Here is a 26,163-nt window from a genome sequence, read left to right on the forward strand (position 1 = left end):
ATATATATATATATATATATATATATATATATACATATATATATATATTGATTAGGAATCAGTGTATCAGAAAGTTTGATCATTTGAGAAATCAATAAGATAGAGTAGTGGTCTTTGAGGCAGGGGACCAGGGTTCACATCTTGGCCCAGGTATTAGCTATGCGAATGTGAAAAGTCAATGTACCTCTCTGCACCTCAGTTTCTTCATCTGGAGTCAGGAAGACTCCATATAGTTAAAAAAATCTAAATATTAATACTTAAATTGGTATTAGAATGGTGGTGATAATGCTCACATTAGCTGCCTCACTTGATTATTGCAAGGAAGGGACTTTGTAAACCTAAAACACTAAAGAAATATGAGCCATTGCTGTGATTTAGCCCAATCCCCTCCCTTAACAGATGAAGAAACTGAGTCAGAGGGAGGTTTATAGTGCCATATTTGGAAGCTACCTCAGAAGCTATCTAGTCCAACTCCTTTATTTTATAGAAAACTGAGACTTGGGGAAATTGTGATTTGGTAGTAGGTACTAGAGGTGGTGTTTGAACTTGGGTCCTTTGACTGCACAGCTAAAGTTTTCTCCAAAGTATCATCACTCTGTGAGGTGACTTGCCCAGCATCACATCGCTAGTATGACAGAGCTGGAGACTGAACTCGGATCTAATGGCTGTCGGTTGTGGTTTATTTGTACTGTGCCATGCTGAGTGTGAGGGAGCAGGAAGTTGGACCAATGACCTAGGAGGCTGTAATTAGCATAGGGGATGCCAGCCCCAAATCCAACAGCCAACCTAACCGCAATGGCCCCCATAAGAAAGGGAAAAACCCGAGACAAGCCTAACCCAACCCTAGCTCACCCAGTCCCATGGTGTCTACCAGAGGGTAGGAAGATTAAAGATTAACCCCTACTCCTCCCTAGCCTCTTGCCTCCACCCTCTGGAAAGGCTAGGCCGAGAGCTCAGTAAATCTTCTCAGAGAAATGTTTGAAATCTAGGAGGACAGACAGAGGGATCAGGGCAGAGGCAAAGGGGACAGAGAGGCAGGGTGGGAGGCCAAAGCAGCCCAGTGGGCAGTGGGCCCGTTTCCGGTCAATCGCCCTAACGAGAGAGAACTGGCCACTCTGGACAGGCAGGAGAGAATGCGTCTCTCCAAAGCCCTTGTCGACATGGAGATGGCCGATTACAGCGCTGCCCTGGACCCAGCCTACACCACCCTGGAATTTGAGAATGTGCAGGTTTTGACCATGGGCAATGGTAAGTGCCTGGAGGGGCCTTTAGGGGAGCAGGGACAGGTGGTGTGCCCAGATGTGGACAACCACATGCAGATGTAGAAAGATGTGTGGTCCTATACAAATAAATGGAGGTGTGTGGATCAAGGTTCTGTGTGGCTCTGCCAAGGTCTGGAGGTATATATTATATACAGGTGTGTGTGGCTGTCGTGTGTGTGTGTGTGTGTGTGTGTGTGTGTGTGTGTGTGTGTGTGTGTGTGCGCTCGTGTGTGTGTGTGTGTGTGTGTGTGTGTGTGTGCTCGCGCGCGCTCTCACACACAAAGGTCAGCTTGATTAGGTCATTTCCCCTCACTAGCCCCTCATTTTCCTCAAATGTAAATTGATGAAGTTGAACCAGGTCATCTTTAAGATTTTTTTCCAGCTCTGATAGTCTGTGATCTATGTGGAGGTATGCGCAGGTGCCGGCCAGAAGCTTTTATAGGGCATACAGTGTCTCAGCAATCCCAACGGCCTCTTCATTTGCCTGAGTCCATTAGGTTGGGGCTTTGGCTTCCCTGCCTTCCTTTTCATCCCAGCTGAAATCCCACCTTCTTCCAGAAGCCTCTCCCAATCCTTAATTCTGGTGCTCTCCCTCTGTTGATTGTTTCCAATTTATCCTGCAATATTTTGATTGTACACAGTTGTTTGCATGCCATCTCCCCTATTAGATTGAGGTGAGGAACTGTCTTTTGCCTTTCTTTGTATCCCTGGTGCTTTGCATAGTGCCTGGTGCATAGTAGGTACTTAATACTCACTGGCTGACTGATTGGTTTGGTTGGTATCAGGGGCCTTCTGTCTCTGACAGTGACTGGGGGGATCTGACATTCCCCAGTCCAGGGAAGGGTGGGGCAGTAAGGAAAGAAACTCAGGGACTTAAGGAGACAGGAAGGTGTATTTTCAAAGAAGGCAGATGGGAGGAGAGGGCGCCAGCATATCATAGGCTGCCCCTGGGTTAACCCCAGGAGAGAAACTAGGAGAAAGAAATTTTTGACAAAGTGGTTTCAAGATATAAGAAGTCGCCTGGGTACTGTGGGTGTATATAGTTCTGTATTTGTGTCCCATATTTGTATATGTACATGAGTTCTATTTTTAAGTTTATTTATATATGCTGATGACGTCGCCTCTGTAAGTCAGGCTATAAATCTGTTTGTGTTGGCATATGAATCCAGATCTCTGGGTGTCCCTGATGCTGACTTACATATATGCTTACATATATGTATAGGTATGTGCATACAGACCTGGACTAAGTAGAAGGATTGTGGGCTTTGCGATCACACAACCTGGGTAAAATCTTAGCTCTGCCACTTATGACCTGTGTGGCCTTGGGGGAGTCCCTTTACTTTGTGGTCTCTGTTTCCTCATCTGTAAAATGAAGTGTCAGACTAGATGACCAACCAGGTCCCTTCCAGTTCTAGATCGAAGATCCCAGATACTCTCAAACATGCACAGGCACATAAACTGAGCTGTCCCAGAGTGTTTACTGCTCTGAGGATCCAAGATAACCAGATTATCCTTCTAGTCCTAGACTGGCCCAAGGAAAATAAAGCCTACTGAGTCCAACTGAAGTTAGAAGTTGATGGGGCCATGAGACAGAAAGTTCCGAGGCTGTGGTAGCTTAATGATCTCTTTTATGGTGATCCCTGAGCAAGAGAGCTTGGTGGGTGTGCAGTCGTCGGAAGCTGGTGAAAAGTCTGGAGATACAGAAGCAGATTGGACTCAGGCAAAGAGCCCTGGATGGGTCCCACATCTGCTACTAATTAGCTGTGTGACTATAGGCAAGTCACTTCCTTTTCTGGGCTGCTGTTTCCTCCTCTGTGAAATGGGGATAATGAATGGTACCTCCATTCTTCCCCCTCCCCCAAGGGGAATGATAGTGATCATATGATCATGAAAACTTTCGAGAAAGAGAAAACTCTGTTGGAATGACTGAGAGCACAAACTGTCCCTGCACAACTATTGCGTCTCCTAATAAGAACACATTGCTGGCTGTGGCCCAAGGTCTGGTCCTTGCTAGGAGCTGTGAGGAAGGTACTTTACAAATTGTTGAGCACCATAGGAAAGTGTCCTACTGTTATTACCAGGGATGCCCAGGCTTCGGGCTGTAGCTGTTAATCTGGAGTGTCCAAGCCCCAGTCCAGGGCTAATCTTTTTTTATTTTTTATTTTTTTGTAATGGACCCCTTTGCCAAGGAAATGTCAGATTTCAGTTAGGGATTAGTGAAAATAAAGATGTGATTTAGTTTCCCATCCAAGTTCTTCATGGACCCTCCAGAGACCTAGGGGCCCATCAATACCAAGTCAAGTCACCCTTTCCTAGGGCTTCTGAGGAAGTCTTTGCTTCCTTCCTATCTCTGGGGAAGACATGCAGCTGAGGTCAGGGCCTGGCTGGACAGGTTCTAAGGCTTTGCATTTTATAAAGCACATTCCTCCCAGAAGCCTGGTGAAGCAAGGAATGCAAATAATTATTATCTCCTTTTTATAGATAAAGAAATAGCCTCAGAGAGAGGAAGTGACTAGCCTTGGGTCATTTAGTAGGAAGAAGACTCAGAGGTCTTTTAACTCCCAAGTCCAATGTCTTATTCACGGCCTTAATGCTTTCCCCAAAGGATTAACTACAAGCTTCTCCTATGCCTCCATTTCCTGTGGCTTCTAAATATTTCCTGCAGGAAGAGTCTAGAGGAAACTAATGAGCTAGGGTCAGGGTCAAGGTCAAGCTGGACTCCCCAGAAGGCTAGGTCATAGCAAAAAGTCTCTGGGAATTCAGATTGTTGTGACATCCTCTTGACACAGTTACCCCAAGGACCAGGAGGACAGGCTCCATGCATGTCCCTTCTTCACGGGACCCATCCCCCACTTCAAGCAAAGCTGGACACATGAGTTAGGAAATACAAAACAGCTCCCTCTTGGCCTCAGCTAGGGAAGCTAGAGTTTCCTGGTGTGGTCTGAACAGCCCTGAAGTGGACGGGGAGAGCTCTGGATTCTCGACATCACATTATATGAACTTTGGCAGGTGACTTCTCTCTGGGATCAGTTGGCTCATTTTTAAAATAAGGGAGTTGAAGGAAAAAATGATAATAGGATCAGACTGCAGGATCTCCAAGATTCCCTTCCAGTTTAGTTCTGTTTCATAAGGGTCCTTTCAGTACTGACATTCTATATTCTGTAGGCTAAAGATTTACAGCTGGAAAGGATGTTAGAGGTCAACAGATTCAATTCCTGATGATGATGATATTACTAAAATTGTATAATGCTTACTATGTGCTAAGCACTTTACCATTATTATCTCACTTGATCCTCACAACAACCCTGGGAGATAGGTGCTATTATTATCTCCAACTGAGGTGAACAGAGGTTAAGTGACTTGCCCAAGGTCACACAGCTAGTAAGTGTCTAAGGCCAGATTTGAACTCAAGTCTATCCTGACTCCAAGTCCAATGCTTGATCCCTTGCACCAATTAGCTGCTCTAGACCTGGGAGGGACCTTAGAGGCCATCTAGTTCAAACTCTATTTTTACAGATGAAGAAACTGAGGTCTTAGAGAGGTAAAGTGATCTATACAAAATCCCACAGATAGTAAGAGGCAGAGCTGGGATTCAAACCCAGGTCCTTTGACTAATAATAAACATTTGCATTTCAAGTTTTGAGTTCCAAATTCTATCTTCCTTCCCTCCCATCCATGCTTCCTGAGGCAGTAAGCAGGTTGTCCATGTGCATATATTATGTAAGCCATTTCCATATTCGTCCTTTTGTCTAGGTCCTTTGACTAAATCTAGCAGGCTTTCCATTCTACCATACTTCTCTCCTAGTTCTGACATTCTAGGATTCTAGTATTCTGGAATGCTTCATCTGCCCTGTGTGTGGAAAGGGAAGAAGCTGAGAAAGAAGTGGCTTGGAATTGTTTTCCTACCAGGCAAATGATCTATGACTGCTCCTCTCTCCTCCTTCCTCCTTCCCCCTCCCCAGATTCCTCTGAATCCAATCCAACCCTCTCCCCGTGCCTTTCAGAGTTTGGAGCAGAGTTGGGGAAAAGATTTTCCCCTAACCTCATTCGCATCCATAGGGGCCTCTGCCCTAAGGTCTAGTGGAAGGAAGTCCAAGCCCCAAGGCATTAGAGAAAAGTTGACCCTTTTCAGCTCTCCAGCTCAGCCTCCAGGGATGCCAGCTGGTTCTGCACTAAGAACCCAAATAAAATGTGTTGAATCTGCCCAAGTCTCTTCAGTGTCTCTCCAAGTAGCCGTGTTTGGGGGTAGTCTCCACTCCCTGTCTATGGGGCCTAAGGTGATGAGGGGGAGAGGAGGGCAAGTAAAGGAGAAAGGACACAGAGCTTAACAATTACCGTGCCTCGGGCAATAATTCACAGAACACTTGGGGCAGGTAGGCAGGGAGGGCAGCCCTGGGGCCCCTGGGTCTCATCCCATGGGGGAGGCAGATCATCAACTCAACCAACCTGAAATGAGAAGATTCTATATCTATTTTCAGTGTGTGGCCTAGCGTTTGTCTGAGAGCATCAAGCATGATAATACTAATAATATGTATGTAACGGATAAATACATATATATATATACATATATATATATATACATATGTATATGTATATAAACTATTCCTATAGAAGAGTAGAGTCAGCAGTTCATCTCGTCCAAACCTGCTTAGGCTCAGAGAGGAAACTGAGTGGGCTAAGGGACCCCATCTGGTTGGTTACAGACCTGGGGCTCTTTCTACTCCACTGTGCTGTCTCACATAAATGCCACCTTGTGTATGGAGAGGACCTATTGCCTTCCCTAAAATCCATTTCCCATCAGGCCAGGGATTCTGCAGAGTTGTTCAGGAGGTTCAGTGAGTTAACTCTGTCAGAGGGAGAAGGAGGTGAGCAGAGGCAGGCAGGGGAGTCTGGTGGGAAGCAAACTGTACTGGAAGTCAAGAGATCTGGGCTCCAAATCAAGGCCCTGCTACTCACTGGTTGTTTGACTATAGGCAAGTCACTTAATCTCTATGAGACTCAGTTTTATCATCTGCAAAATGGAGTTTATAAGGTTTACACAAGCTCCTCCACAGGGTAGTTGTGAGGGGAAACACTTTATTGGTCTCTAATCACTATATAAACCATCATCATCATCATCATCATCATCATTATTCTAAGCTCTGTCCTGGGAATGGGGCAACAGCCCCTAGTCCTTAGAGTAATTGAATTCTAACTCAAAAAGAACCAACTCCAAGCAGGAATCTAGAGAAAAGACCTAGAAAACTTCTCTCCTTCTTCATCCTCATGTCTCAGGCATCATCCTGGACTAAAGGTCTGCAAACTTTTTTTAAAAGTAATTAGATTGACACTTACTAGCTATGTGACAATGGGCAAGTCACTTAACCCCCATTGCCTAAAAAAAAAAAACAAAAAACAAAAACAAAAAGTAATTAGAATCGGGGCAGCCAGGTGGCACAGTGGATTAAGCACAGGCCCTGGATTCAGGAGGACCTGAGTTCAAATGTGGCCTCAGACACTTGACACTTACTAGCTATGTGACCCTGGGCAAGTCACTTAACCCCAATTGCCTCACTAAAAAAAAAAAAAAGTAATTAGAATCTCTCAATTGATTTCTTTATTTAAATTGAAGTTATATTATTCTATCCCTTCCCTGTATTTGGGAACCAATGCATTGCTAGAGGGAGAATGAGTGTCATTTTTTAACAGAAAAGAATTTGTTTGAGAAGTAACATCCTTAGACAAACATCATCCTTGGAAAATGTAAGTTTACCTAGATAACGAAAGCCTAATTCTACTTGTACATCAGCTCTGCAAAATCCTGGGGAACTTCCACCATTCTCTGCATCTCCGCCCCCCTCCACCCAGGCCCTGAGGTTTTTTTGGAAACTTAGGGGGCTTCCACAGGACTAACAAGCTTCCATGGAACTCCAGGAAGGGTTGAGCAAGTCCCCCCTGTGATCATCTCCACCTAAATTTGGAGCCCACTCCTAAGGTAGATCTAGACACTCTGGTTCCTTAGCCTTTCACCTTCTCTTTGGTGGAGGCGGGGTACTGGAGCAGGTTGTTCAGAACACCTATATATTCATGGTCTCATCCCTGGAATCACTTTGAGGCTGAACCCCAGGTGGCCCCTTGGGAATGGAGAGAATTCTGGGTCCTTGGGAAGTTGATGAGGAGCACCCTGCTCCCCACATCAGCGTCAGCCTCAGACACAGCTGCATGGAGAGAGGGGTTCAACTCTCAGCCCTTTATATGCTTCTCCTTTTTATTGAGGCAGAGCTTCCAGCTATAATTGGGTCAGTGGTCCCCAGGCCAGTAGCCCCAGCCCAGTGGGGGCTGGGAGAACCAGCTTATCAAAAATTAAAATCCCTTGGGACCACAGTGATTGTTTTTGAGATCCAGAGGCCCCTGGGCTGAGGGAGACTCTGGAGCAAGTGTCAGAAGAGTTCTAGGAAAAGTCGATCTTGGATAAGTAAAGCTAGATTCTGCCTAACTGCTGCTGGTTTTCCCACCTCCTTTCTGTGCCATGGAATCATCCCTTGCGTGTTCCAAATAGTAGGGTGCTGAGGAAAGAACTTGGATGGGGAATCAAAGGTTCTGGCTTCTAGTTTCAACTTTGTCCATTTGTGACCTCATCGGACAAGTCATTTCTTTTCTCTGGCCCTTAATTTCCTCCCCTGTAAAACCAGGGAGTTGAATGAGGTGTTCTCAAAGGTCTTTCTAGCTCTGAACTCTATCCAGCCCCTTGACTGGATATCCAGTTTGTACCTCCAGATTCTCAAGTCCCTTTTCCTCCCTCTATCTCACCAGCATATTTGTGAGCCTTCCCTGGCCAAGTAGATGGAGGAATGGTCTAGAAGGGAGCTCTGAACTTGGTAGCAGGTCTCAGGATGAGCCCCTAGCTCTGAGACTTGCTGGTTGGGTAATGGAGCCTACTTTCCTCATTCATAAAATAGAGATAATAACTTATACTCCTTACCTCCCAGAGGGAGTTAGTGCATTATAAATTACAAAAGCTTTAGAAATGTGTGCCACTGTGATCTTGATCCCTCCCCAAGAATTGTTCTGTTGCAGGTAGTGCCCTCACTGGACCCCAGACTTGATCTAAATCTATTGATAACTGGGTAGACAGATCTTTACACATTTCATCATGGAACCAAGCCAAAATATGGTCTCCCGGTGGGAAAATTATTAATAATAACAGCTCATATTTCTATAACCCTTTAAGATTTACAATGTATTTCCTATTGATACTATGTACTAGTGTACCATCTTGATTTTACAGATGAAGAAACTGAGATCTAGGAAGGACAAGAGACTTGCCCAAGGTCACACAGATAGTATTGGAAACAGAACTCAAACTTGGCCCTTCTGACTTTTAAACTGAACGTTCTTTCCATAATCATTTCTGTCCCCCTTCTGCCCCACCCCAGCCTCACTCATCCACCTCCATGCTCTCTTTCCTTGCATAGATGCATCTCCATCTGAAGGTGTCAACCTCAACGCCCCCAACAGCCTGGGTGTCAGTCCCCTGTGTGCCATCTGTGGGGACCGTGCCACAGGCAAGCATTATGGGGCCTCGAGCTGCGATGGCTGCAAGGGCTTCTTCCGAAGGAGTGTGAGAAAGAACCACATGTACTCATGCAGGTGAGCACAGGACAGGAAGGAGCCTGGGAAACCCTTCTACCTTCTACATTGGATAGAATGCTGGAGTAAGAATCAGGAAGGCATGGGTTCAAATCCTGCCCCTGATGCTTATTACCCAGGTGGCGATGGGTAAGTGAGGTAACCTCTTTGTGCCTCAGTTTCCTTATGTGTAAAATGGGGATAACAATAGCACTTATCTCATAGGATTGGTATAAGCCAGACTGAGTTCAAGTCCTGCCTTTGACCCTAAGAAAATCACTTAACTTCTCTAGGTAACTCTCTAAGGCTATAATTTACAGAAAAGGTGACAACCTACATTGGTAGAGGAAATTTCCCATATCTGAAAATTTTCTGTACCAGTGAAATCTTAAGTCCAGTTCACATATATCCATAATAATAATAGCATAATGATGATGATGACAATTCAAGATCAGGTCATCACCACCAGAAATTACAGAGGGATTGGCCAAAAGGAGCTCAGCCTTACTGATAAATAAAAGGAAATGGTAGAAATTTCAAACATATCACAACAGGCTATGAAAATTTAACACCATCTGAATGCCTGGCAACACATAACCTGTTGACCAGAATTCTATACCAGAAGCTTGTTTTCTTTCATAGACTAAGACATGATAAGTCCTTGTACTACAAGTACAGAACCCAAAATATCCTGGAGAATTCAACCAGTAAACTGCAATGGCACTAGACCATTATCACAGGCCAAACTGTTACCCACAATTACCTAGACATCACACTGATCCATAAAAAAATTTAAAGAACATTTTCTATAGATGTCACCATACCAAATACTCATCATCTCCAAGCTTCATAGAATGAGAAGCTTCCAAAATAGAGAGTCATAGCAGTAGAACTCGCCATCACACGGGAACAGGATGAGGAGTATATCATCCCTGTTGTCCTGGATGCTCCAGGAGGTACACCTACCAAGGATGCCAACAGTAGTCATTTTGTCCACCTGTTCAACAATCCACAGAACATTAAGCCTAAAAGCTTTTGACAGTGACTTGACCCAGGACCCTTTCCTGGTGAACTCCATCAAATGAGATGAAAAGGATGATGTTTCTGCAATCAGCAGCAGATGACCACCCCCTCCTATTTACTAAGAAGATTGAGGCCATTTGCCTTATATCTCTTAATATTCTAACATTTCCTCCCTTCTGGTCCCAAAGGATAATAATAGTCAAAATGGCAGACATTTACATAACACTTTCCATATGGGTATCATCTGAGCCTCACTGCAACCCTCATCCACTTTCCTGGCTTCAGTTAAGGTCTTTACCCCAAAGCTCCAGTCTTGCATTTAGAGTTTCCTGCTGGATACCTCTACCTGAACATCCCACCAATACCTCAAATCGAATATGTCCAAAGCAAGACTCAGCATCTTGTCCTCCCAGTGCTGAACCGTTCTTCCCATTAACATGCCTATTTTACTACCCTCTATTTGCCCAGGCTCCAAATTTTAGCTATCTCTGACCCTTCCCATTTCCTTAACCCCCATATACAATCAGCTGCCAAATGCTGACTGTCCTACCTCCGTAATATCTTTCATTTGTATGTTTTTCGCTTGCCTAACAGAATTTCCAGCCTAAAGTGGTCTCTCACTACCACTCATCTGGATTTTCTCTTAACTATGCTCCCTGCTTCCAATCTGCCTACTTCCTCTTTGATCCGTCCTTCACACAAAGCCTTGGCAACTTCCCTAACACACTGCTCCGATCATCTCATTTCTCTAGTCGAAAATCTTTAGCGGGTTTATGTTGCCTTCCATATAAAATATAAACTGCTTAACCTGGCATTCATTGTCCCCAACAAACCTACCTGTTTGGCCTTATCTCTCACTACTCCCCTACACTTACTCTGTATTCCAGACAAACTGGATTACTGTCTGTCCCCATCCCGAGCTCTTCTTCCACTACCCCCTTGCTTTATGCCATTACAGCAGAATGTAAGCTCCTTGTGGGCAGGAACTATTTCATTTGTGTCTTGTACCCCCAGTATCTAGCAGAGTACCTCACACAAATGGGAGCTTAAGAAATGTTTGCTGAATCAAACTGCATTTGTTCATTACATCCTCCAGGCTAGAATGAACTCCTCTTGCAGTTCTATCTACTGAAACCCTCCTTTCTTTCAAGGCCCAGCTTGGGCCCCATCTTGTCCATGAAGCCTACCTGGATTTCCTCCAGCTAACATTTTGTCCTAGCGCTTTTACATATCCCTTATTTCACTGATGACCTATTTCTTTGTGTACTGGTTATTTGCATATATGACTTTCCCTACATTTGTTGTTAGTCCTAAGCTCAGAATCACAGAATGTCAGGAAAGGTTTTTAGAGATTGTCTAGACCAACCTATACCTGACCTCCCCTTCCACATCCCTGACCAGTGGTCATCTGGACTTCTTTTGAAAACCTTTAGGGATGGGGAACTCACTATTTCCCAAGGCAGTCCATTATTCTTTTTTTTCCTCCACTTAATAGCATTTTCTTTTTTCCCCAATTACATGTAAAGATAGTTTTCAACATTCATTTTTGTAAGATTTTGAGTTCCAAATTTTTCTCCCTCCCCAAGACAACACTATTCTTATTGTTAGGAAGTGTCTAAACAGAAATCTACCTTTCTGCAGTTGCTCCCACCCACCACACTGATCCTAGTTCTGCCCTCTGGGACCAAGCAAGGCAGGTATAATCCTGCTTTCACATGACAATCTTTAGAATACAACCCATTGTGTATTGAAGAAAGGGTAAACTTCTTATCCTGGCATTCAAGGCCCTCCTGAGCCTTTCTTTCTCATGTTACTGCCCTTTGTGTGTCCAGTGTTCCAGTCTCTATTCTCTAGTTCTTGCTCTTGCCTTTGTTTTGTGGCCCTTTGAAAGCAGAAGCTTCATCTTGCTTAGATCTCCATTTCCACTGTGCTGACTCCAATATTGTAGACATAGTAGATACTTAATATCTGTTGAATGGCATGGAATTGAACTCCCATTTTTTCTCACCCCTCCCATCTTTCCACCCTCCAACTCCTCCCCAGGTTTAGCCGCCAGTGTGTGGTAGACAAGGACAAGAGGAATCAGTGTCGTTACTGCAGGCTGAAGAAGTGCTTCCGGGCAGGAATGAAGAAGGAAGGTGAGCTCAGGCCACCCCATCCTCCACCCTCTGGGGGCAGAGCCATGATTTTATGGCTTGGCAAGTGGCCCTGGGTTGAGATGGTTAAGGAAAAGAGAAAGCTAATGGTGGAGAAGTGGGCGGGGCCATGTTCTTGATATCAGATTGAAGAGATAGCTGGCTTCTCCTTTCCCTCCCAGCCACAGGGACTCACCCAGCCAAGGGTGTGGAGAGATGGACTGGGGTAATGAGTTTCCTTTCTACCAGAGGACTTGGAAAAGAGTGGTGCCACTTCACACAATTTGCATTTTCTCCTGGTTCCTCCACCCCCTCCCTGGCCCCATTTATATTCCACAGGGAAGGTAAAATGGAAAGACTTCCAGCCTGGGAGTCCAAAGCCCTGAGTTTAAATTTTGCACTCTCACTCACTGCCTGTGACCATGGGTGGATAATTTTTCTTGTCTGTTTAAAAAAAAAAAAATGAAGGGGTTGGATGAGATCTGAAGTTCTTAACCTTTTTTGTGTGTGTCTTAGAAACCTTTTGCAATCTGGCAAAACCTATGGACCCCTTCTCAGAATAATTTTTTAAAATGCCTAACGTTAAACACCTCGGATCACAAGAGAAACCAATTATGTGGAAATACAGTTATAAAACTTTTTTTTAAAAAATAGTTCATGGACCCCAGGTTAAGAACTCCTGGATTAGATAGTTTCAAAAGTTCCTACTATCTCTGACATTCTGTGATATATGTGACTATGACATTTGTCCACAGGATCCAATGTAAAATTGCTTCTCCACTTTGGGTCTCAGTTTCCTCATCTTTAAAATGGGTCCCTTCCAATTCTCAATTCCATGATCTGTCTCCTCCTCCCCCCAATCCCAAGTGAATGAAGTCAGGAAGCTGCCCATGGTAGCCACTCTATACGTGAATATTGAATGGATTAATTTTAGGATTATAGGTTTAATACTGTAAAGGACTTTAGAAGCCATCTAGCCCAAGCCCCTCATCCTACAGATGAGGAAACTAAGGGCTGGATAAATGAAGCAGCTTTCCCGAGTCTGTGTAAGCAGGAAAGAGACAGAGGTAGGATTCAAACCCAGGTCCTCTGACTCCACATCTAGCAGCCTTTCCACTGCACTGTACTGCCTCGACTTTATAATGTTTCTGGTCAAATATCCTTCAGTGAACTTTCAAACCTCCCATTCCCACCTATCCTCCAGCACTGTGATTAGCTCGGTCCCTTATCCTTAGTGCACATGTGCATGCACATGTGGATACATGTACACAAGTGTATGTATGCATGTACACACACACACACACACACACACCAAAGCACCTACATGGAACCAGGGCTGGCTTTTCACAAAGTCAGGAAAGCTTTTCTCTGGAGCCTCTCCTCCATCCCTCTTAGCCCTTCTTACTCTTTCTCTCAGACACCACGATCTTCTTTGAGCATTGACTCTGTGCCCCATTCCAGTAGGGTGTTCTTAGCTCATCGCCCCCAAGTGCTTCCCATGGATATTTGCATTTTAAACAAAGATGCCTTTTAAAAAAATGATGGTGCTTCAGGCACTATAACAGACAGAAGGGTATTTTTTTTTTGTCTAGAGAGAGTGACTCAGCAGACAGCCACCCACTCTGCATATGCATGAGGCCAGATTTAAATAGAAACATTCACATATATCTTTACTCCATGTAAAATCATAGCAGAATAGCACTGAAGATCCTTTAGAGGTCTTTTAATTGACCTCCCTCATTTTACTGAGGCACAGAAAGGGTAAGGGATTTATCCAGTGAGTCTGGAGCTAGGACTAGAGCCCAGGGTACTGAATCCTAATCCAAGGAGTCCCTTGCCTTTGCACAGTCATCTCTCTGCATATACCCATTTAACAGACGTTTGCATGCTCATCACTGAATCACTCTCCCTTCCTTGATTCTTATGATCATCAAGGTGTCTTCCTGCTATAAAATCATATTAACCCCATAGTAATTCTATACCCTATGTATGGACTAATAAACCTATATGTACATCCTCATCCAGGAGCAATGCGTCTCAGGGTTCTTAGGAAAGCTGTTGGCAGAGGGATGAGATTTCCAGGTTGTTGGAAATAGTTTCTTGCCCACTTGTCCTTCTTGCCAGAAGAAGTAACAATGTATACCAGGCCAGTGGAAGATCCATCTGCTACCTTTGGCTGATGCCCAACTGTAGTTGGGGAGGGCTGGTAGGTAACAGATTAGTGTGAGCAGGTAAGTTTTGTTGGTTATTTAGAAGCTGAGATAACTCTTCTGTTGATGCACACACAACAATTCATGTGACAGTGGGCCCAGGCTACCAATTGCCACTGCTGTCAGTCTTCAGGTAAGTCAAGATATTGGTGTTTCTACTGAGATACTATGAAATACCTCCATAATGGCTCACAGAACCTAATTTTCTTTCTCCTGCCCAGTGGGAGCATCTAAAGCCAAGAAGGATTTCCTTGGGCAGTTCATTTCATTGATTTCAGAATGCCATTTGTTTGGGAGTTTGGACCACTTAGGTTTTCCTCCTGGTGGCCATGTGAGAAGGAATATTTGGAAATAGAAATCTCAGAAGTGGAGAGAATGAAATATTCAGTAGTCCTCAGAGCACAGTAGACTCAGAAGTCATGCAATTATCCCTCATTTGGGATACTGGAGTGACTAGACTTTATCTCAATATCTTTCAATGATTCTGTTTGACACCTCAGCTTTTCCCCACTTAGCCAGAATGAAAACAGTCAGTCAGCACATATTTATTAAGCCTTATTATGAGGCAGGAACTATGCAAAGCACTGGGGATACAAGACGGGAAAAAGGAAGGAAGGAAGGAAGGAAGGAAGGAAGGAAGGAAGGACGGAAGGAAGGAAGGAAGGAAGGAAGGAAGGAAGGAAGGAAGGGAGAGAGGGAGGGAGGGAGGGAGGAAGGGAAGGAGGAAAGGGAAGGGAAGGGAAGGGAAGGGAAGGGAAGGGAAGGGAAGGGAGGAAGGGAGTAAGGGAGGAAGGAAGGAAGGAAGGAAGGAAGGAAGGAAGGAAGGAAGGAAGGAAGGAAGGAAGGAAGGAAGGAAGGAAGGAAAACCACAGTTCACGAGGTTTTGAATGATTTATCTGGTTTCTTCTGCCCTCATATTGTCTCCCAAAGGTTGGCACAGTCTTTGATGATCCTGATGGGGCAGTGACCCCCTTCAGATCTGTGGTATTTAAGCACTTACTATAGGCCAAGCACTGTGATAAGTGCTAGGCATACAAAGCAAGGCAAAACACAGTGTCTGCCTTCTGGGAGCTTACATCCTAATGGGGAAGACACATAGACAATATTCTAACAAGGAGACAACAGAAGAATAAATACATAAGAAATACAGAGTAGACAGAAGCTAACCTTTGAAGGAAACACTTTAGGCTAGGTGTGAGACAATAATATCTCCTTGGAGGAGACCCTGAGACTTAGAGCTTTTGGTCCAAGAGAGGGTACAATTTTTTCTTTATAACCAGAAAAGGGAGAAACTTCTGTCTGGATCCCAGCCTCTAGACTCTGAGAGAATCACCTGATCTCCATCCAGTCCAGAGACAACAGTCCCAGGATTGTGGACTAATAATACTAACAATTTGTATCCCAATAGCGTTTGAAAGTTTACAAAGTACTCTCCTCGAATTTACTGTGTGAGGCAGGTAATGCAACTGCATTGCCTCCATTTTACAGATGAGGAAAGTGAAGCCCAGTCAGGGGAAGTGATTTGCCCATGAACACACAACTAATCAGAGCTGGAGCCAGGGCTAGGAGGGCCCAGGAGTCTTGACTCCATGCTCAGGGCCCTGATGGTGTTTGTCCCTAAGAGGTGGGAAGCAGTATAGAGTGGTGGATAGAGTTCTGCCTCAAGAGTCAGAGGTCTTGGGTTCAAATTCTGATTCTGACACCTACTATCTGTGTGACCTTGGGCAAGTAACTTCCCCTTTGTGGGTCTATTTCACTATCTGTAATATGAGAGGATTGGACAAGATAGGTCCCCTCTAGCTCCTGATCTAGGATCCTATGTAAAGAAGAGAAGGGCATGGTGAAATGGGAAAACTAGAAAATCCCAGGCCCCAGATTGGCCATGAAGGCACACATATTCTCTGGGAAAGCTAGGCTCATCTTCTGCTCCAGCTCTGCCCCTGATCTGTTAATATTCAATAGAAGTTACATTAGGTCCACGACCTGGCTAATACTGAGCAAACATTTGAAAAACATCATTCCGTGACTGAACTCGAGCCCAGTGCTGATAACGTGGAGCCTGACCTTGAGGGGGCCTATTTACCGCTGCTGACAGCAGGCCTTTCATCCCGACAACGGGCTTAGTTGCTCCCTTGCTCAGGCTTAGTTAGGCCGGCCTGCAAGGAATGCCAGCCTCCTGTTGCTCAGGCTGCTTTGATTAGAACCACAGGCAGCAAGTAATCAGGAAGGGTGTGGGGGGGGGGACAGACAATGTTCCCCTTTATTGTTGATTAGAGAAGAGATAGTCCCAGGTAAGAAATATCAAGTGACAAAAGGACATGAGAACTCTCCCCCAGGCAGATGGAAAAAAATGGTTTCCTGCCCTGAGAAGGGGAATCAATCATCTGGAGGACAATCTGTCACTTCCTTGCTGTGTCTGTTTCCACATTTATTAAATATGAGCATTGGACTAAGGTCCCTTCCATGTCCTAAGGTCCTTCTGGTTCTGACAGTCTGGGTTCTTACATTCTGTGTTCTAAGGTTCCTCCCTGCTCTGATATTCTCTGCTCTAAGGTCTCTTCCAGATCAGACACTCTCTCTCTATCTGTGGCTATCTACTGGTCTCAGTCAATACCATAGATCGAACAAGTGCAATGCAGAGCCATCAAATGGAATAATGCGGGGTATTCCAAAAATCTTGATGCAGTTTTAAGATAACTAAACTTTCAGAACACCCTGCAAATGCACAAGTGCTGTATAAATGCTAGTGATAATTGGTACCCATTCATAAATGTCTAAGCATCTAGAGAAAGGAGAAACAGAGAATTCAAGCTAGAATAGGAACGAACAGTCCTAAACTCAGAGATTGTGAGAGTTAGAAGGGACCTCAGACACAGAAAGGAAAAGGTCAGAGCTGGAAGAGAACTTAGAGGTCATCTTGCTGAAATTCCTTTTACAAGTGGAGAAACTGAGAGCCAGAGGTGAAAAGTGACCTGCCCAGGATGACACATAGCAAATGACAAAGCTGAGACTAGAACCCAGTTTTCCTGATTATCAATCCAATACTGTTTCCCATATAGGAAGCTGGAACTCAGTTTCAGACTTCAAGCCATGAACAAGTCAAGATGTCCCCTTGGGCTCCATTCATATCATGGACCCCTATGACAGTCTGGTGAAGTCATCCCCAAAAAATGTTTTGTTTTTGTTGAGTTGTTTTGTTATTGTTGTTGTTGTTGTTTTGGGGAGGGGTGGGTTTTTTGGGTTTTGTTTTGGTTTGGTTTTTTTGCAGGGCAATGAGGGTTAAGTGACTTGCCCAGGGTCTCACACAGCTAGAAAGTGTCAAGTGTCTGAGGCCAGATTTCAACTCAGGTCCTCCTGAATCCAGAGCTGGTGCTTTATCCACTGTGCCACCCAGCTGCCCCCCAGATAATGTTTTAAAATGCAATACATTGGGTTACAAAGGAAACCAATGATAGTGAAATACAGACCCTAGGTTAAGAACTCCTGCCCTGGAAGAATATCAGGGTGAGGAGAGACCTTAGAGCACATCCAATTTAGTCTCCCACCTTAGTAAATGTTTACTGAATGGAAACAAATGCCAGAATTCCTTCTATAATATCCCTGAGAAGTCAGTGAATAAACATTTGGGGCTGATAAGGGGGGGATGGGGAGATACACAATCCCAGTCTTCAAGTATTTAAAGAACTATTATATTAAACTACTAATAAAGAACTATTATATTCAAGTATATTAAGCACTTACTAAGTGCCAGATGCTGTGCAAAGAAAAATAGGACAGCTCCCTCAAGGAGCTCACAGTCTAAACATGCAAACAACTCTTCACATGCTAATTATATACAGGGTAACTGGGAAATGATCCATGAAGGGAAGGCACTAGAATTAAAGGGGATTGGGAAAGGCTTCCTGTAGAAGGTGGGGTTCTAGCTGGGACTTGAAGGAGGCCAAGGAAGCTGGAGGCACAGATGAGGAGAGAGGACCTTCCAGGCATGGGGGACAGCCAGGGAAAAGCCATGGAGTTGGGAGGTGGCATATTATGTGCTAGGAATAGCAACTGGTCTGTTGTAGCCGGGTCCTAGAGTACGTGGTGCAAAGCATTAAGAACACTGGAAAGGCAGGAAGAGGCCAGGTGGTGAAGGGTTTTTTATATGTGATCCTGCAGGTGATCAGGAGCCATTGGAGTTTACTGAGTAAGGGAGTAAATGCACAAGTGTTCATGTAGCTTCTGCTTGACCATTTCCAGTGCCCATTGTAGCAACCCATTCTAAGGCTGAATAGCTCTTCTGTATATTAACCCAGACTCTGTCTCCCTATAAATTCCCTCCATTGCTCCTCATTATACCTCTGGGGTTAAGCACAACAAAGAGAATTCTTTTCCCCCATGATCATTCTTTAAATACTTGAAGACTGAGATTGTCTCTCTCTTCATCCCCCTTATCAGTCCCAAATCTTCTTTAATCCTAAAGGCAGCTGGATGGTAAGATGGATAGAGCGCTGGTCCTAGAGTCTGGAAGACCTAAGTTCAAATCTGGCCATAGACACTAGCTGTGTGACCCTGGCCAAATCACTTAACTTCTGTCTGCCTCAGTTTCCTCAACTGTAAAATGAGGCTACTAATAGCACCCAGAAGGATTGTTGTGAGGATCAAATGAGATGATATTTGTAAAGTGCTTAGCACAATGCCTGGATCATACTGAGGGCTTAATAAATGCTTCCTTCCTGCCTGCCCCATCCTAGTTATCTTCCTTTACATGAAATATTAGCAGCTGACAGCCATATAACACTTTAAATTTACAAAGCACATTACATATATGATCTCATTTAGTCCTCACTACTCCTCTGTGAGGTAAATACTACTGATATTATTTTCATCCCCATTTTACAGATGAGGGAAACTGAGTCGCAGAGAGGCTAAGTGACTTGCCCGATATCATGCAACTCTGGTTAGAGGCAAGATTAGAACCCAGGTCTGTCTTGATTTGAAGTCCAGCAGTCTATACCATGCTGCCTCCTTGCTCCAATGTATTTCTGTCTCTTTTTCTTAACAAGAGTAGTATGTCGTAGTAGTAAGAGTTCTGAACTTGAAATCAGGAGACCTGTTTTTAGTACTGTCTCTCATTTACCTCAGCCTCAGTCAAACCCTGTAATCACCTCTTTGAGCCTCAGTTTTCTCATCTATCCTATTCAGGGGAGAGGGAGAAGAGGGGACAAAAGGAAGAATAATACCTGCCCTACCCTACCCTCTAGGGATTTTCTGAAGACAAAATAAAACAAAATGAGGGGGTAGATGAGAAAGCCATTTGCAAGCCCCCCCGTGCTCCTCTCTACTCAGGTAAGGAATTGCCATCGTTTCTCTTTGATAGAACTAGTTGTCATGTAGAGAAGATACCAGACCCCAGACTGGTAGAGGCCAGGGCCTTGGGTGGTCTACCAGGCTTTACCTACCTATGGACTTTCCCTGATAAAGGGACCATTCCTTTGCCCATAGACTACCTAGGTCTTTCATACCCTTTAACTTACAAAGCTCTTTCACATCCCTTGTCTCACTTGATCTTCTCACAGTAGCCCTTTAAGGCAGGTGAGGTGGGTGTGATCATTTCCATTTTACAGATGGGAAAGCCAGGGTACAGAGAGGGGAAGTTACTGGCCCAAGGTCACACAGCTAGTTAGTGGTAAGTAGGTGCTAAAGTCAAAGCCTCCTAGTTTTTAGAACAGTTTTTTCCCTTACTTTACCCCTTGAGCTTCCTTAGCTACAGTTTCTCCATCCATGATAAAGCAACCGGTCTATGTCAAAGGCAGGAAATGAACCCAAGGAGCCATCTTGGCTTTCTATCTCAGGCCTGTGGTGAGCTAGATGCAGGGTAAAATGGGGCACATCAAGCCATCGGTCAATTGACAAGCTCACAATGGGTCATCCCTGTGCTCAACACTAGGTATACAAAGAAAGGCAAAGCTCACATTCTAATTGGGGAGAATACATGCAAATATCCATGCCCATATGAGAGTATAAATGGAAGCTATTCTCAGAGGGAAGGGACTAGCAGGGCTAGAGAGGAGTACCAGGAAAGGCTTCCCATGGAAGGTAAGAGTCCAGCGAGAGCCTCAGAGGATGCCAGGGCAGCCAACGAGTGGAGGTGAGGAGGGAAATGCATGAGAAGGGTTACAGGAATGAGGGTCAGCCAGGGGAAAGTCCCAGGGACAGGAGATGAGATGTCATATGTAAAGAAGAGCAAGGAGATCTGTGGTGCTGGATTATAGAATGCAGGGAGAGGAGTAAAGTAGAAGACTGGAAAGATAGAAAAGGCCCAGTTTGGGCAGAGCTTTAGATGCCATCCAGAGGGCTTTGTATTTTACCCTGGAGGTTATAAGGGACTCATGGAGGTAATAAAGAGTCACTGAAGTTTGTTGAGTGGGGAAAGAGTGTGTGTGTATGTGTGTGTGTGTGTGTGTGTGTGTGTGTGTATGTGAGAGAGAAAGAGAGAGAGAGAGAGAGAGACTAAGAAATACCAAGAGAGACACAGAAAAAAAGAGACCGAGGTAGAGAGACAAAGATACAAGGAGACAAACAGTGAGAGACAGAGAGAAACAAAGAGTCTGACCTGCACATTAGGGAGATCACTTTGGCATCTGAGTGGAGGTTAGATTAGATTGGGGAGAGACCTGAGGCATAGAGACCACATTAGCAAGCTATTACAATAGTCCACATGAATCTCTGTAGTGACTGTGTATAGAGTGCCAGAGATGTACATGAAAGATTCTGTAAATGTAGAAATTGTGGGATTTGGCAAGGGATCGGGTGTCTGAGGCAAAGGGGGTGGAGCTGTTAACAATGCTGAGATTTGGGGGCTGCTTCACCGAGAGGACGTTCATATCTAGGAATAGGAAAGTTTGGGCTGGATTTGCAGAAAAAAGATAATGAATTTTGTTTTGCACATGTTAAGTTTGAAAGATGCCTACAGGACATCCATTTCAAGATCTCCAACAGGGAGTTACTAATGCAGTACTAGAACTCAAGAGAGATATTGGATATATAGGTTTGAGAATCATCTACAGAGAGATACTTGAACTTAGGAAGCTGATGAGATCACTAAGTGAGATCAAATGAATAAGAAGAGAAGAGAAGCCAGGAAAGAGCCTTGGGGGGGGCACCCACAGTTAGCAGGCATGGTATAGGTGGTAAACCAGTAAACAATTCCTAGACATGGTCAGACAGGTAGGAGGAGAATTAGGAGAGAGCAGTGTAATGAAAATCTAGGAAAGAGAAAGTGTCCAGTAAGAGCTGAGATATCAAGGATAAAAATTGGGAAGGGACCCTTAAACCTGGAAAGACTTAAGTGGACTGATGCTGAGTGAAGTGAGCAGGACCAGGAGAGCATTGTACACAGTAACAGCAACACCGTGTGATGATCAACTGTGATAGACTTGGCTCTTCTCAGCAGTGCAATGATCCAAGACAATTCCAAAGAACTTATGATAGAAAATGTTCTCCACATCCAGAAAAAAGAACTGTGGATTCTGAATGTAGATTGAACCATAGTTCCTATTTTGGGTTCTTGTTTTTTTTTTTTCTTTATTGAGGTTTTTCCCTTGTGTTCTGATTCTTCTTTCACATGACTAATGCAGAAATATGTTTAATGTGATTGTGTGCTTTCTGTCTTGGGAAGGGGGGAGGAAAGGGAGAGAGAGAAAAAAAAATTTGGAATTAAAAATCTTATAAAAACAAAGGCCATTAGATTTGGAAATTAAGAGATTGCTGGCAACTTTGGGGAGGGCAGTTTTGGTTAGGTTATGAAACTGGAAGCCAGTTGCTGAGGGTTTAGAAGGTGAGTGACAGCAGAAGTGGAGATGCCTAGTGAAGATAGCTCTATCAAGGAATTCAGTGGAGAAGGAGAAGAGAAATACAGGAGAGGAGATAGCAGGGACCCATGGAAAACTACCTCTTCTTTTTTTTTTTTTTTTTGATGAGGCGATTGGGGTTAAGTGACTTGCCCAGGGTCACACAGCTAGTAAGTGTCAAGTGTCTGAGGCTGGATTTGAACTCAGGTCCTCCTGACTCCAGGGCCGGTGCTTTATCCACTGCACCACGTAGCTGCCCCCGTCTCCTGGTTTATAGGGTGAACTCCTTAGGTTCATAAGATTTAGAACAGGAAGGACTCTTGCTGATCATCTAGTCCTATATCCTCATCTTACAGGGTAAGAAATTGTGATCCAGAGAGGTTAAATTGCTGAAGGCATAAGTAGCTGAGCCAGGCTTTGAGCATTAATCTTGTGACTTGAAATCCAGGGATCTTTATGCTACAAAGTATGTCACCTTTGCAAACAGACTTGGTACCTAGTTTATTTTTGTGCCCCCACTCTCAGGGTCTCGTGTAGTAAGAACTGAATGCACTCATTGAATTAAATTCACAGGCAGCAAGCCAATGGTGTTAAGGAGTAGATCACCCAGTTCTCACCTGGGATCCAGGCTGAGTGAGGTCAACGAATACAATCTGCAGATTCTTCTGCTCCTTCAAGTCTTTTCTCACCTCAGTGTCCAACTGTCCCTCTTGACTTACAGCTGTACAGAATGAACGGGACCGGATCAGTACACGGAGATCAAGCTATGAAGACAGCAGTCTCCCATCCATCAATGCCCTCCTGCAGGCTGAAGTACTATCCCAGCAGGTACCAGGCTAGCCTTAGCAGGACTGGAATGGGAGTGAGAAGGGGGAAGATAGAGGAATCATGGAGGTCTCCTAGAGTGCTCTAAGGATTAAGGGAAAATGTGCTTAGAATCTTTCAAGAGATCTACAGGACCATAGAACTTTACAACATCGAACACTGAATGTTAGTGCTGGGGGAATATCAAAACAAAAGAAACAAGAGCAGCAAGGGACCTTCTCATCCAGTCCATCTCTCTCTTTAAAAAAACAATAGCGGGCAGCTAGGTGGCACAGTGGATAGAGCACTGGCCCTGGAGTCAGGAGGACCCGAGTTCAAATCCGGCCTCAGACACTTAACACTTACTAGCTGTGTGACCCTGGGCAAGTCACTTAACCCCAATTGCCTCACTTTTAAAAAAACCAACAGAGGGGCAGCTAGGTGGCACAGTGGATAGAGCACTGGCCCTGGAGTCAGGAGTACCTGAGTTCAAATCCAGCCTCAGACACTTAACACTTACTAGCTGTGTGACCTTGGGCAGGTCACTTAACCCCAATTGCCTCACTAAAAAAAAAAAAAAAGAAAGAAAGAAAAACCAACAGCAACAGCAACAACAACAAAACAAACAAACAAACAAACCCGAGACCCAAAGAGAGGGAATGATTCAGTCAGGATCCCAATCTAGTTCTGACAGAATTGGGACAGCAAGGGGAATAGTTAGGTCCCCTGAATCCTAACCAGCCAGGATCAGGTCAGGTAATTACAGCTCTTAAACTCTAACAGGGAGTACACAGGTCCATTAACACCAAGACTGGCAGCTTTGGGGCCTCCAACTTTTCCCCCTCCTCTGAGACTGCTATAACCCTCAGTAATAGCTTCTGGGTCAGTGCCAGGGTTTTGCCTCCAATCATTCAGAGGCATCATTTGGACAGAGGCAGGGATGTCTAGATAGCGGGGATAAGGAACACACACCCCTCACCCCATTACTGCAGTACAATGCTATTTCTTGTATGTAGTACATAAATCCACTTTTTCACATTAAAAAAAATTCTTAGCCCTAATTCATGTAGCTTAATGGAAGGGATGAACAATGGACTAAAAGTCAGGAAGACCTGACTTCTAGAATCATTTCTACCATATGTTATCTATGAGATCTTGGGCAGCTCTTTCTTTCTGAGTAGGCTTTTCCTTCTTTGAAAAACAAGGAGGTTTGGTAAAGGGGTCTTGATGGCCCTCTTCCAGCTCCAACATTCTATGACCAAGGTTCTGCCACCTAGCACCATCAGTAATACTTGTTGATGAAAATTGATAGTACCTCTGTGATGCTGGGCAAGTCATTTTTCCTTTCTAGTCTTGGCTTTGCCACTAACTCCTTGTGTGATCCTGGACAAATCACTCCCCCCTCTTTGTGTCTTGGGTTCCTCATAAATAAAATGAGAGAGATGAACTAGATAACCTCCAAGGCAGGGGTTAAAATATTTTGGTAGCTATATTTCAATATAATTGGTTTCCTTTGTAATCCTCTATATTTTATTTTATTCATTTAAAAATACTATTTTGAGAAGGGATCCACAGGCTTCTCCAGACAGCCCCAGAAGTCCATCCTCTCTCTCTCTCTCTCTCTCTCTCTCTCTCTCTCTCTCTCTCTCTCTCTCTCTCTCTCTCTCTCACACACACACACACACACACACGCACGCGCACACACACACGATTAGGAACCCCTGCTCTAAGGTCCCTTTCTGCTCTAAATTCTATGAGAATATGACTCTAAGTCTGGGGAAAAATAAAAACTGCCAAGCCTGTGATCAGGAATCTGTTCCTTCCGGCTTCACTCCACTTCCCACCCATAATAATCTTCCTCTCCCTGATATAAACTCTTTACTTCCCTGGCAGATCACATCTCCCATCTCAGGAATCAACGGAGACATTCGGGCCAAGAAAATTGCCAGCATTGCTGATGTGTGTGAATCCATGAAGGAGCAACTTTTGGTGTTGGTGGAATGGGCCAAATACATCCCTGCCTTCTGTGAACTGCCCCTGGATGATCAGGTGAGGGGCCTCAGCATGATTCCTACCACCATATGTGTTCAGGTATCCCAGAAAGTGCCATAGGGATACATCAGAGCATCTCTGGGCTAGGGGAGGGGAGCCCAATAGACTCTGTGGACATGTGTGGACACCTGGAGTTTGCCTCCTAGAAATGGCATGGGACCTGCTTTTGGTAATGGTAATGAGACAGCAGGAAATTGATGAAAAGAGATATTGATGGTGTCAGAGGACCCAGCTATGAATCTCAGCTTGGAAATTTTGTGCTGGCGGGACCTAGTCTAAGTCATTTTTCCTTTCTGGGCCTCAGTTTTCTTCTCAATAAAATGAGGAAGTTGGACTAAATGATCTCTAAGGTCTCTTCCAGCTCTGACCCTATGATATGACAAAGGCCATACAGTGAGTAAGTGCACAGACCCTCAGGACTCCCAGAGTCACAGAATGTTAACCAAGTTAACAAGGACCCGGGAACATCAAGGGTCAGAGCTAGAAGTAAGGGTGTGTTGGAGCCAGCTCCAATCAGGAGCTGATTGTTAAATGTTCAGTGTGAGCATTTACACCTTAGAAATCAGCAAAAGCTACCAATTAAGGCCTGATTTATTATTTTATTGCATGTCTACACTTAAGAAAGTCATAGTGAAAATGCTAATAATGCAGATTAAATTTCAAGTGTGTATTGCATACACGCAAGTCAATTGCTTGTTACTAGCCAGAAGAAATCTTAGGGGCCTATCTAGTCTCAACTCTTTCATTTTATAGAAGGAAAACTAAGGTCGGGGTGGGGGCAGCTAGGTGGCACAGTGGATAAAGCACTGGCCCTGGATTCAGGAGGACCTGAGTTCAAGTCCAGCCTCAGACACTTGACATTTACCAGCCGTGTGACCCTGGGCAAGTCACTTAACCCTTACTGCCCCATCAAAAACAAAACAAAACAAAACAAAAAAACTAAGGTCAATCGAGAAGAAGTGACTTGCCAAAGGTCACAGATCTGGAACAAGAACCCAGGTCTCCTAACCTTCCAACCCATTCAACTGCCTATTCTGCTTTTGCTACCTTTTAGCTGTTCAGGGCCTGGGTAATACCTTCCTGCTTGGGCCTCTGAACCTCTTTCCCTCTCAACCCTATGTAGGTCCCCCTTTACTTTAAAAAGCACTGGTAAATTCATTTTAATACAAAAGTGTCACTAACTGAGAAGGCTTAACTTGTTCTCCCTTCCCAATGTCACTGGCCTTATCCCACTATG

At 44.4% G+C, this 26,163-nt stretch overlaps 1 protein-coding gene across 2 annotated transcripts in view; it reads left to right on the top strand.

The window, feature by feature from the left end:
• The first annotated feature begins 983 nt into the window (after positions 1-983).
• HNF4A (hepatocyte nuclear factor 4 alpha) overlaps positions 984-26,163 on the top strand; it is a 36,194-nt gene continuing 11,014 nt past the window's right edge. For both annotated transcript variants that reach the window (XM_043986213.1, XM_043986215.1), the window contains exons 1-5: positions 984-1,248; positions 8,717-8,891; positions 11,937-12,031; positions 22,792-22,898; positions 24,768-24,923. In XM_043986213.1, coding sequence (XP_043842148.1) covers positions 1,134-1,248; positions 8,717-8,891; positions 11,937-12,031; positions 22,792-22,898; positions 24,768-24,923 — 648 coding nt within the window. In that variant the 5' untranslated portion in view covers positions 984-1,133. The remainder of the gene's footprint in view (positions 1,249-8,716; positions 8,892-11,936; positions 12,032-22,791; positions 22,899-24,767; positions 24,924-26,163) is intronic.

The sequence above is a fragment of the Dromiciops gliroides genome, chromosome 2, assembly GCF_019393635.1.
Source record: "Dromiciops gliroides isolate mDroGli1 chromosome 2, mDroGli1.pri, whole genome shotgun sequence".
Lineage (NCBI taxonomy): Eukaryota > Metazoa > Chordata > Mammalia > Microbiotheria > Microbiotheriidae > Dromiciops > Dromiciops gliroides.